The sequence below is a fragment of the Vicia villosa genome, linkage group LG6 (assembly GCF_029867415.1).
Source record: "Vicia villosa cultivar HV-30 ecotype Madison, WI linkage group LG6, Vvil1.0, whole genome shotgun sequence".
NCBI classification, from domain to species: Eukaryota; Viridiplantae; Streptophyta; class Magnoliopsida; order Fabales; family Fabaceae; genus Vicia; species Vicia villosa.
Window position 1 is genome coordinate 146,740,982 of NC_081185.1, and position 11,145 is coordinate 146,752,126.

Below are 11,145 nucleotides of genomic sequence, written 5' to 3' on the forward strand. Positions count from 1 at the left end.
CAACAACCACACCTTTTTCCAATATCATCATATTTCTTCTTCTTTACCACATGTTCCTCCTCTTAGAGAAGAGCTACCTCTTTTAAGCCTAATCCCAGAAAAACAAGAAGAATATGAAGATATCCATTACCTTCCTTGCACTTCCATGGGTTTAGAAGAAAGAAATGAAGATGGTAGTACAACTTCTACTACCGTTGCACTTCACATGGGTTTGCCAAACCCTAGTGCTGCTGAAATGGCTTCTGTCCTTCCTTCACCAAATAACACCTTAGAGATCACTGACAATGATAAAGAACACTGTGATGATTCGTCTTCAGGTTTCATGATGCTTCATAATAATAACAGCCTTAACAAAGGACAGTACTGGATCCCTACTCCTTCTCAGATTCTCAATGGTCCAACTCAGTTTTCTTGCCCGGTTTGCTCCAAAACATTCAACAGATATAACAACATGCAGGTAACTAATTAATAATACACCATGGGTCAAAACTTTAAACTCCAATACCTTCTTATATAAAAAAAAAAAAAAAAGGAAAATTAAATTTTCTCTTGCTTCTGTTGTTTCTGTTTCTGCTTCTGCTTCTGCTTAACCTTCCCCTTTCTCCCAGTAACTCTCTTCCTCTTTCATTTCTTTCTTTTTGAAATTGTTTTAATTTATTTTTCCATGAAAATTATATACTTATTAAGTTATATTAAAAATCTAAGTGAGAGACTAAATTTGAGTGACACACCATCAGGAAAAAATTATATACTATTCGGTTTTTGTCATTTTGCTTCTTAAACATTCATTGAAAATGTAGTGTGACTTTTGATCATTTTGCTTTATTTACTTTATAGGCTAAAATTTTTATGAGATTTTTTGTCTGTTTTGATTTTAGATGCATATGTGGGGGCATGGATCACAATACAAAAAAGGTCTTGAATCTCTAAAAGGTACACAGCCAACAGGAATGTTAAGGCTACCTTGTTACTGTTGTGTACCAGGGTGCATAAACAACATTGATCATCCAAAAGCAAATCCATTGAAAGATTTTAGAACACTTCAAACACATTACAAGAGAAAACATGGAATTAAGCCTTTTATGTGCACAAAATGTAGCAAATCTTTTGCTGTTAGAGGAGATTGGAGAACTCATGAAAAGAATTGTGGGAAGCTGTGGTGTTGTGTTTGTGGTTCAAATTTCAAACATAAGAGGTCTCTTAAAGATCATATAAATGCTTATGGAAATGGTCATGCTTTTTATGGGTAATATGTTTGTTTTAAGAAATGCAATGACGAAGTTCAATGGGAAGAACTATGTTGATTGTTATGAAAATGTTTAGTTTTAACACAACATTTAGAAAATTTATTTCACAATGTTAATTCCTATTAGAGTAAAAAATGTGCACCCATAAATTGGCATAAAGATATTGTTTTTAATTTTTGTTTATTTATGAGAAAATAAAAAAATAATCCGAAGTTTTTCGGTTTGTTCCTATTTTAGAAGCACCTTTATTATGACAAAAATTCAAAAGAGGAGAGAGGGATTTAAATTTATTTTGATCCTCAAAATGAAATCCCCATTGGCTTTAGTTGTCATTGAATATCCGATGTATCTCTTCGGTTCACGCGGAATTCGGGGCAGTTATTCGGGCTATGGAGCTGGCCATTGATAGGGGTTGGAACAAGCTTTGGGTCGAAACCGACTCCAGCATGGTTGTCAAAGCTTTCTCCAACCACAAGTTAGTCCCTTTTGTTTTTCGGACTCGTTGGTTTTATTGCGTTCTTCACTCTAATTTCTCGCACATAGTTATAACTCACATCTATAGGGAAGGTAATTCCTGTGCTGATTTTTTGGCTAATTTAGCGCTCGGCATCGGGTCTACCATCATTTTAGATTCCATTCCGTTGGGAATTCGGAATGATTTTGTAAAGAATAAGTTAGGTATACCTTTCTTTAGGTTCTCATGATTTGGGGCTAACTGGTTCCCCGTTTTGTACTGTTTCTTTTATTATATATTTATATATCATCCTATTTAAAAAAAGTTAAACAACTACTATCACATTTTCCTATATTTAAAGTCAATTTATTGTTTTCCAGAGTCATATTAATGGATCAATAAAATAAACACATTGAACATTCAAGAGCAAAATTATTGTGTGATTTTGGATTACTTCAAGCACATTATGAGAGGAAACACGGAACTAGGTCTTTTAGTTTAGATTTTTTCTTTATCCACCTCCCTATGGGGTCACCCCAGCGAAAACCCCATTTTACCCTACTTCGGAAATGCATTTCCGAAATTTTTTTTTCTAAGTTTTTCCAGACTTCGGAAGTGCCTTTCCGAAAAAATCCCAAAAATTGGGATTTTGATTAATTCGGAGATGCATCTCCGAAAAAAAAAAAAACTAAAAATCCCAAAAAATTAATTTTAGGATATTAATTAATTCATATATCATAAATTTGATATAATTTATGAGTAATGAGTAATAATAATTATATATTTTGATATAATTTATGAGTTATGAATAATAATTATTATATATTTATATTCTGATTCATATTTTAAAATTTAAAATAATTTTAATTAAAAAAATTAAAATAATTTCACTTATAAAATGAGTTATAATTTTTTATTTATATATTTATAATAATTATTATATATTTATAAAAAAAATTAAAAAAATGAGTGTTTTAATTTATATATTTATATAATAATTATTATATATTTATAAAAATTATTATATATTTATAAATTTATATAATAGTTATTATATATTAATTATAAATATATTTATATATTTATATAATAATTATAAAAATTAAAAAAATAGTGTTTTAATTTATAATAATTATTATATATTTATATATTATATATTTATATATTTCACTTACAAAATTAATAATTATTATTATATATTTATATATTTCTATTCTGATTCATAATTAAAAATGAGCTATAATTTTTAATTTAGTTTAAAAAAATTAAAAAAAGATTTTGTCTTAATTTTATTTAATGAATAAATTTTATATTTAACTCTATATAATTCAAAATTTACTTATGAAATTAAAATATTTTTGATTTATATAAGTTAGTAAAATAATTTTTAACTTTAAAATTATTTAGGAAATTTTGATTCACCTTGATTTTATTGATTCACCTTCATTTTATTGATTCACCTTGATTTTATACCTATTAATTGTATTGATTCACCTTGATTTTAATTTTTTAACAATTATTGAATTCTTTCGGATGTGTATATCCGAAACATTCCAAGACCAATTTGGTCTTGGAATATTTCGGAAATGCATCTCCGAAAACTCAGAAAACTCAAAAAAAAAAAAAAAAGGGTATTTCGGAAATGTATCTCCGAAAACTCAAAAAAGGGGTGTTTTCGGAAATGTATTTCCGAAAACACATTTTTTCGTGTTTTCGGAAGTGTATTTTCGAAAACACCTATTTTTTCAATAAAAAGTACGTTTTCGGAAATTCATTTCCGAAACAAGGGGTATTTTGGTAAATTCGCCAGAGGTGTTTAAGAAGGGTAGGAGGTGGGTAAAGAAATTTCCATTTGTTTATCTGCAGAAAATCTAGCAAAGCTTTTGCTTTTAAAGGAGATTGAAAAAGTCATGAAAAGAATCCTGGGAAGTATAGTTTAAATTTTAATGATTTTTAATATATTTTATTATTTTGTTTATTATTATATTTTAATTTTAATTGTGTAGGATATTTTATTTATTATTATATTATAATTTTTATTTTATATTTAAATAAATATTTTTTATTAATATTTATTAATTTTGAATATGAAATAATAATAAAAACCTTTTTTATTAATAATAATCAGTATTTTTTTATTTTAAAAAATTAATCTTAGTGACGTGATATACATGTCACTAATTTGTGACTTGAAAATCAATACTAAAATTAATAAAATTTAATGGTTTTTCTTATAACTGTGAGAAAATTTGTGACGTGATATACAATTTAATGGTTTTTCTTATAACTAAGAGAAATGTGGTGTCCGCAATTTTTTTTTAAAATAATAAAAATATAGATCGAACCTAAAACCATTGAGTCTTTTCCATTAGTAGAGTCTAACTTGAAGAATAAAATGACACAAATTTCATGACGCCTTCGTTCAACGGCAGATATTATAAAGGGCAGGTAGGAGCAATTGCACCTCTCATAAAATCAAAATATGTTGGTTAAGAAGTCGGTGGAGAATGGGGATTTTGCGGGTTGTGATGTGAACGACAAGTGTTTTGTTGATGTGCTTCAATTTGCGGATAATACTTTGTTGGTGGGGGACGGTAGTTGGAATCACCTTTGGGCTATTAAAGTGGTTTTGAGAGCCTTTGAGTTAGTTTCGGGTCTCGATATTAATTTCAACAAAAACAAGCTTATTGGTGTTAATATTATTTCTCACTTCTTGGATATAGCTACTAATTTCCTAGCTTGTAGACTTGAGTCGAAGGAGTTTAATTTCCTTGGAATTAAGGTGGGCATTAATCCTAGAAGGGCGGATGCTTGGAGGCCTTTGGTGGAGAGTGTTAGGAAGAGATTAAATACGTGGAAAAGCAGGTTTAATTTCGGAGGTAGAATGACTCTCTTGAAGTCAGTTTTAGGTAGCTTACCTATTTTTACTCTTTCTATTTGTAAGGCGCCGAAGAAAGTGATTTGTGAGATCAACAAAATTCAAAGCAACTTTCTTTGGGGTGGTGTGAAGGATAAAAGGAGCATTCATTGGGTTTGTTAGGATGATGTGTGTCGGCCGTTAGTTAAGGGATGTCTTGGTATTCGAAGGTTGGAAGATTTTAATGTGGCGCTTCTTCTAAAGTGGAGATGGCGGATATTGGTTGGTTCGAATTCTTTATGGATGGACATGTTGAAAGCACGTTACGGCGACATAAAGCTTTGGGTAGCAGGTAATGGTGGGAATTCTCATGTGTATCCCTCTAAATCTCCATGGTGGTTGGATATTCTCTTACTCGATAAAAAAATTCTGGAGGATTTTCTTGTGAATAATTTTGATTTTAAAGTTGGTGATGGTTTTACTACTTTCTTTTAGCATTCCTCTTGGTTGAAAGAGGGAACAATTAGTTCTTTACTTCCTGCTCTTTTTGCTATTTCCTGTTTGCAGGATGTTTCCATTACCGGTATGGGAGGTTGGATTGATGGGGGTGGCATTGGAATGATTTTGGGATTCCGTTTTTGTCTGGGGAGGAGGCGGGGTCAGCAGCGAGGCAGCGTTTTTTGCTGGGGTAGCAGCTCCATTTTTCGACGGTCAGCGTCCCGGACGTTCCGAGGTGGAGGAGGACGGAGGATTTTCGGTTTCATCATGTTATGAGGCGTTATGTATTAGGTATACCCAATTTCGTCCTCCTAACTGTTTTGATTTTGTGTGGGAATACTTATGGAAGATTGAAGCTTCGTTAAAAAGTAAAGCTTTTGCCTGGAGGTGTTTTTTAAATAGAATTGCCACAAAGGATTTGCTTGCTCATCGAGGTATTTCTCTTGCTCCATCAAATTTAGCTTGTGTTTTTTGTGATGATTGTGTGGAATCTTCTTCCCATTCTTTTCTTCTTTGTCGAAGGGCGTACGAGGTTTGATTGCATATTTCTAGTTAGATAGGAATGTCGGACTATAAAGCAGGCGATTTTAAGGAGAGTTTTTAAAAATGACATTTGTTTTGTAGTAGGAAGAAGTTGACAAAAGGGAAGGTGGGGTGTGTGGTTGGCAACTCTATGGAGTTTATGGGTTTTTAGGAATGGTGTTATTTTCAAGGATTTTGTGTGGAATTTCCGGGATGTGGTTTGGGGCGTGAAAGCATTGATATGGAGATGTGCTTTTATTGGAAATATTTCTCAAGTCAATTGTAACTTTTATGAGTTTGACAAAAACTCATTGTTGTACTTAAGTTAGTTTTCAACTGGTGGGCAATTTTCCCCGCAGCTTCGACCGTTTGTTTGTAATCTCGTTTTGAGAACGTTTATTCTATTAAGATATCTCGATTATAAAAAATTAAAAATTGTATGCTTAATAACATTTTTTTAAAAAAGCAACTCACAAATTATCACTAGAGTAAAGTAAAGTTATGTAAATGGTAATATTAAAATTATATAATTTATATAAACAGAAATTTGTGAATTCTTACTAATCCATTTTTTTAATAGTTGTAAATTATCAATTTATAATTATAAATTATTAAAATTTTACTTGTTAATTTTAAAAAATTGTTGGAGTAAATTAAAATATTCATTGGTAATTTATATAAATTCATCTTCATAATAAAAAATCAAAAAATTTAATACTAATTAAATTATACTTATTTGATTTAGTAATCAAATGGTTAGAATTAACTTCTTCTAATAGATGAATAAGTTGGTTGCAAGTTCGAACTAACTGCAATCGAATGTTCATACATAATTATCAATTGAACTGAATAATTTATTAATTTAATTAAATATTTGGTGGTTAATTTAATTAAACTCTAGTATTTATAACTCTCAGTATTTCTTTTAGGCAAGATCCACCACTGTGTGGAGGTTAACTCCATTTCTAGGCCAGGTGAAAGAGATATTTTGATGTAGTATTTGTCTAATGTTTCAACTTTCAAATACAATAAAAAACACAACATTGTCTTAAACCATTGTGTATTACACCATTGTGTATTGTCATGTGTTGTACTCTCTCTATATAAGCAAACAACACAAGTAGCTAGCCATAAAGGGTTTCTTCCATGGCTGATCACCCTTACCGCTCTAATAATTTCTATTCATCATCATCAAGTTTCTTCCAATTCAACAATATTTCTCCATCTTCAAACCCTTCTCCATACAACCACCATCACCCTTTTCTTCATCACCGCAGCAACAACCAGTACCATCATATTTCTACTTCTTTACCACATGTTGCTCCGCTTCGGCAAGAGCTACCTCTTTTAAGCCTAATCCCAGAAAAACAAGAACATGAAGAAGATCTCCAATACCTTCCTTGTACTGCCATGGATTTAGAAGAAAGGAATGAAGATGGTAGTACAACTCCTACTACCGTTGCACTTCACATGGGTTTGCCAAACCCCAGTCCTGCTGAAATGGCTTTTCTACTTTCTTCATCAAATAATTCCTCAGAAATCACTGTCACTGATAAAGAACAAGGTGATGATTCTTCTTCAAGGTTCATGATGCTTCATAATAACAGTCTTAACAAAGGACAGTATTGGATCCCTACTCCATCTCAGATTCTCAATGGTCCAACACAGTTTTCTTGCACTGTTTGCTCCAAAACTTTCAACAGATATAACAACATGCAGGTAACTAATTAACACCTTGGTTCGAAAGGCCTTCTTCTGTTTTTGTTTCTGCTTCTCCACAAGAATACTTCTTTCCAAAAACAAGGTACCAAATTCTTAAACCACCTGCTTTAATAAATTTCTTAAGCTAGTAAGAGAAAGTACAAGACTAGGCAAAGAAAACCTAGCAAGATGTCATCTTCACATTGAAAAATTACTAACTTCCAAAACCTCCATACTTCCATGTTTATTTGCGTACTTGTAAAATAGTATTGTTTATGAATTTACAAATCAACCACATTGGGTACTGAATGAAAAATCATAATGACACCATCTCTATATTTAGAGCTACCCTCCAACAATAAAAAACCCTTAAAAAGTGACTGAAGATCCATAGGAATTAGGAAAGACAAAATACCATCTAAACCACTTACAAAATATATATTACAATATTGTTACCACGGTATAGTAATATTGTTAACACTAGATTAAGCAATAAACATTAATTGAAAATGTAGTGTGACTTTTCATCATTTTGCTTTATTTACTTTATAGGCTAAAATCTTTATGAGAATTTTTGTTTGTTTTGTTTTTAGATGCATATGTGGGGGCATGGATCACAATACAAAAAAGGTCTTGAATCTCTAAAAGGTACACAGCCAACAGGAATGTTAAGGCTACCTTGTTACTGTTGTGTACCAGGGTGCATAAACAACATTGATCATCCAAAAGCAAATCCATTGAAAGATTTTAGAACACTTCAAACACATTACAAGAGAAAACATGGAATTAAGCCTTTTATGTGCACAAAATGTAGCAAATCTTTTGCTGTTAGAGGAGATTGGAGAACTCATGAAAAGAATTGTGGGAAGCTGTGGTGCTGTATTTGTGGTTCAAATTTCAAACATAAGAGGTCTCTTAAAGATCATATCAATGCTTATGGAAATGGTCATGCTATTTATGGATAATATGTTTGTTTTGGGAAATGCAATGACGAAGTTTAATGGGCAGAATTATGTTGATTGGCATGAAAATGTCAAGTTCTAACACTACAATTCGAAAATTTATTAAGGATTTTGATATTATTTATTTCACTATTTTTAATTTATAAGAGAGAGTATAAAAAATGTACCCATACATATAATGTTGATTGTTTCTTAGTGTTTTTTTTATAGCAATTGTTTTCTCCTCCTTTCTTTTTCTTTGGTATATCTTTTGAAGATGAAGATATTGTTTTTTTTTTAGTAAATAAAAGAGTTTTGATGTTTTCCTTTTTTTTTCACTATTATAAATAATATATTTTATGTCCAAGCTTTTAGCTCAACCAATAAATAATCGAGGAATAATTCATGGATACGCCAAGTTTTAATTTTTAAAAAAAAAAAAAAACTATCTATTGCCTCAGTTGGAATAGATGATCGAGGGGAAAACAAATCCAGGGATATGCTTCAAACATTTTCCCTCAAGACTTGTCATGGCAGAGCAAATGAAAATTCTTTGTAAAAAACTTGGCGGACAACATTACTTGGGAAAAGGGAAAGATCAGAGAGCCGACATGAGGATCTTAAAAGATGGATGCATTAAATGCTAGTCTCATCATTGAGTCATTTTGTATGACCTTTATGACATGTGGCCCTAGGTTTATAGGCAAGACTGTTGCGCTTTCCTCTAAGATATCTAAGTGCACTCAAATATCGTTTGTATTTTTGAGGTGAATCTTAACCCTTATTTTTCATCTTCCCATGTTTTTCTCCTGGATTATTGACTTAATAGCCCTATTTTACTATATAAAAGTCATATTGATCCTTCAATTTTTTCTCTTTGTGTAAGTTGAGACTTTCTTTTCCTTGCACTACTACAAAACGCGTAAACAACAACGCCAGGGTCACCATGGTTCTTCCTTACACACGTGGTAACATCTCTAAACTAAGGCCCTCACATATTATTTTTGTTTTTTGAATTAAAATTAATTGTATATCACAACGAAAAGCTTTCATGGGTTCGAATCTCAACGCTATTATATATATTATTCCATTAATATTAAGGTGCGCCTTTTCTTTTAATTTATTTTTAAATAAAAAATTTATAGGGTTATGACTACGATTGGTTCGTTCCACCGTTGTGATATAATAAAACTAAAATCTCTTATGCTATTGAAACTATATATTTAGCCTTTCTTTAATATTTAAAAGATACAAGTGATATGCTATCCAAAAACCAAATCATTAAAAAGATTATGTTTCGTAGAAAATTTGAACATATAAAAATTTACTTCGGACATATTTAGAAATTTAAGATTGATTTTGTTGACACCATACATAAAGTTACTTTATTTTTATAAGCAAAACTCCAATAATATATTCTTTCACTATTGAAAGAAAAAGAACAAAAGATAATGATATCAAATAAAGTTAAGATAATGAGAGTCAAAGAATGAGAATGAGCAAGACATTAATCTAAATTAGTATAAGAGGTTGATTGGATCCTTGTGTTACTTGTGCAATACGCGCGCGGCCGAATTTGACGTTTAGTGTCAGTATTGTGAGTAGATTCATTTGGAGAGACCGATGGTGTGTCACTTGGCACTTATTAAGAGGATTCTAAGATACATCAAATAATCTATTGGCTGCGTGTTTACCCTAGAGTTTGGTAAACAAGCACTAGTCTTCCAAAAACAACTAAGTTCTAGTTACTCGCATAATCGACTAGATTGATGTTAGGACATGTGTTTAATTTCAAGATCCCTTTAGCTTGTGTGCCCCCATTTTCATATAATAAGACTAAATATCTTTTTCTAATCAAATCATAAAATACTTTAAGATGTTGTAGCATTTTTTAAAGTAAAGGAGGAAAGACTTAAGTCTCTATTGTTTAAGAGAATCACTAGGAATTGTTCTCCTAACAAAAACACTAACAAATTACAAGTCATAAAGGCGGTTGTCCACTAAAAATCATACAACAAACAAAAACAGAAAATTTTCGGAAGAACTATGACGCTCTGACTTCTCCATTGCACACTGGAGGTACGTAGGCATAGAGTTCGAGAAACTCTAGCGAGTATAATTATTAAAAACCTTTGTTTATTCATTGTGTTGCATTCCCTTAGTAAGTAAGTAGTATTGTAACACACCATTTAATTAGAAACAACAAGAGTGGATCCTGTGGAGTACCACGGATGTGAGGGGAGCTAATATCTTCCCCTCGCATAACCGAATTCCGTACCCATTCCTTTGACGCGAGACCTTGTTCTTTCCCATTTGAGGTTTACTAGTACTTCCTTTCCCTTGATATGATAAATATGTCCAGTGGAGACTCTATTATTTTTCGCGATAGCGACAATAAGGAATAAAGCAATTGAACAAGTAAACGATAACTAGAAGAATTCATACAATGAGCTTCCACATTACTTGTTAGCTCTCAAGAAATTTGTTCCTAGTACGGTGGTAGAAATGCAAACACTTCCCATATATACAATGACGACAATATTGTCAATGGGAAACAAATCTTCCACTGACTATTATGAGCATTCTGACCATGCATAAAAGGGTTTGCATATTGAAAACCTATACTTCAGATTGATGATACTCGGTTATATGGTAAGGACAAGGGTACGCTACTAATGGCGGTAGCACAAAATGGAAAAAGTAATATTTTTCTTGTTACTTTTGCTCTTGTGGAGGGTGAGACAGCGGATGGTTGGGGCTTCTTTCTAAAGAACATAAGAATGCATGTAGCCCATAAACCTAGCTTGTCTTTGATTTTAGACAGGCATGCATTGATTGAAAGTGCTTACATTAATCCAGATAATGATTGGCATGATCCTCCGTCTGTGCATGTCTACTGTATTAGACACATCACACAAAATTTCA

The 11,145-nt window shown here is 31.6% G+C and overlaps 3 protein-coding genes across 3 annotated transcripts; all 3 read left to right on the plus strand.

Moving 5' to 3' along the window:
• Nucleotides 1-7: 7 nt before the first annotated feature.
• LOC131612664 (zinc finger protein WIP2-like) lies at nucleotides 8-1,250 on the plus strand (the record flags this gene model as incomplete). Its single annotated transcript, XM_058884429.1, has 2 exons — nucleotides 8-457; nucleotides 879-1,250. Coding segments are annotated over 2 exons (822 nt in total), but the record flags the coding sequence as incomplete, so codon positions are not given.
• A 2,933-nt stretch (nucleotides 1,251-4,183) lies between these two features.
• LOC131614936 (uncharacterized) lies at nucleotides 4,184-4,741 on the plus strand. Its single transcript, XM_058886467.1, has one exon. The coding sequence runs from the start codon at nucleotides 4,184-4,186 to the stop codon at nucleotides 4,739-4,741; it is 558 nt and encodes a 185-aa protein (XP_058742450.1).
• A 1,983-nt stretch (nucleotides 4,742-6,724) lies between these two features.
• LOC131612665 (zinc finger protein WIP2-like) lies at nucleotides 6,725-8,244 on the plus strand. The gene is made up of 2 exons (XM_058884430.1): nucleotides 6,725-7,297; nucleotides 7,873-8,244. The coding sequence occupies exons 1-2, from the start codon at nucleotides 6,725-6,727 to the stop codon at nucleotides 8,242-8,244; spliced, it is 945 nt and encodes a 314-aa protein (XP_058740413.1).
• The last annotated feature ends 2,901 nt before the right edge of the window (nucleotides 8,245-11,145 follow it).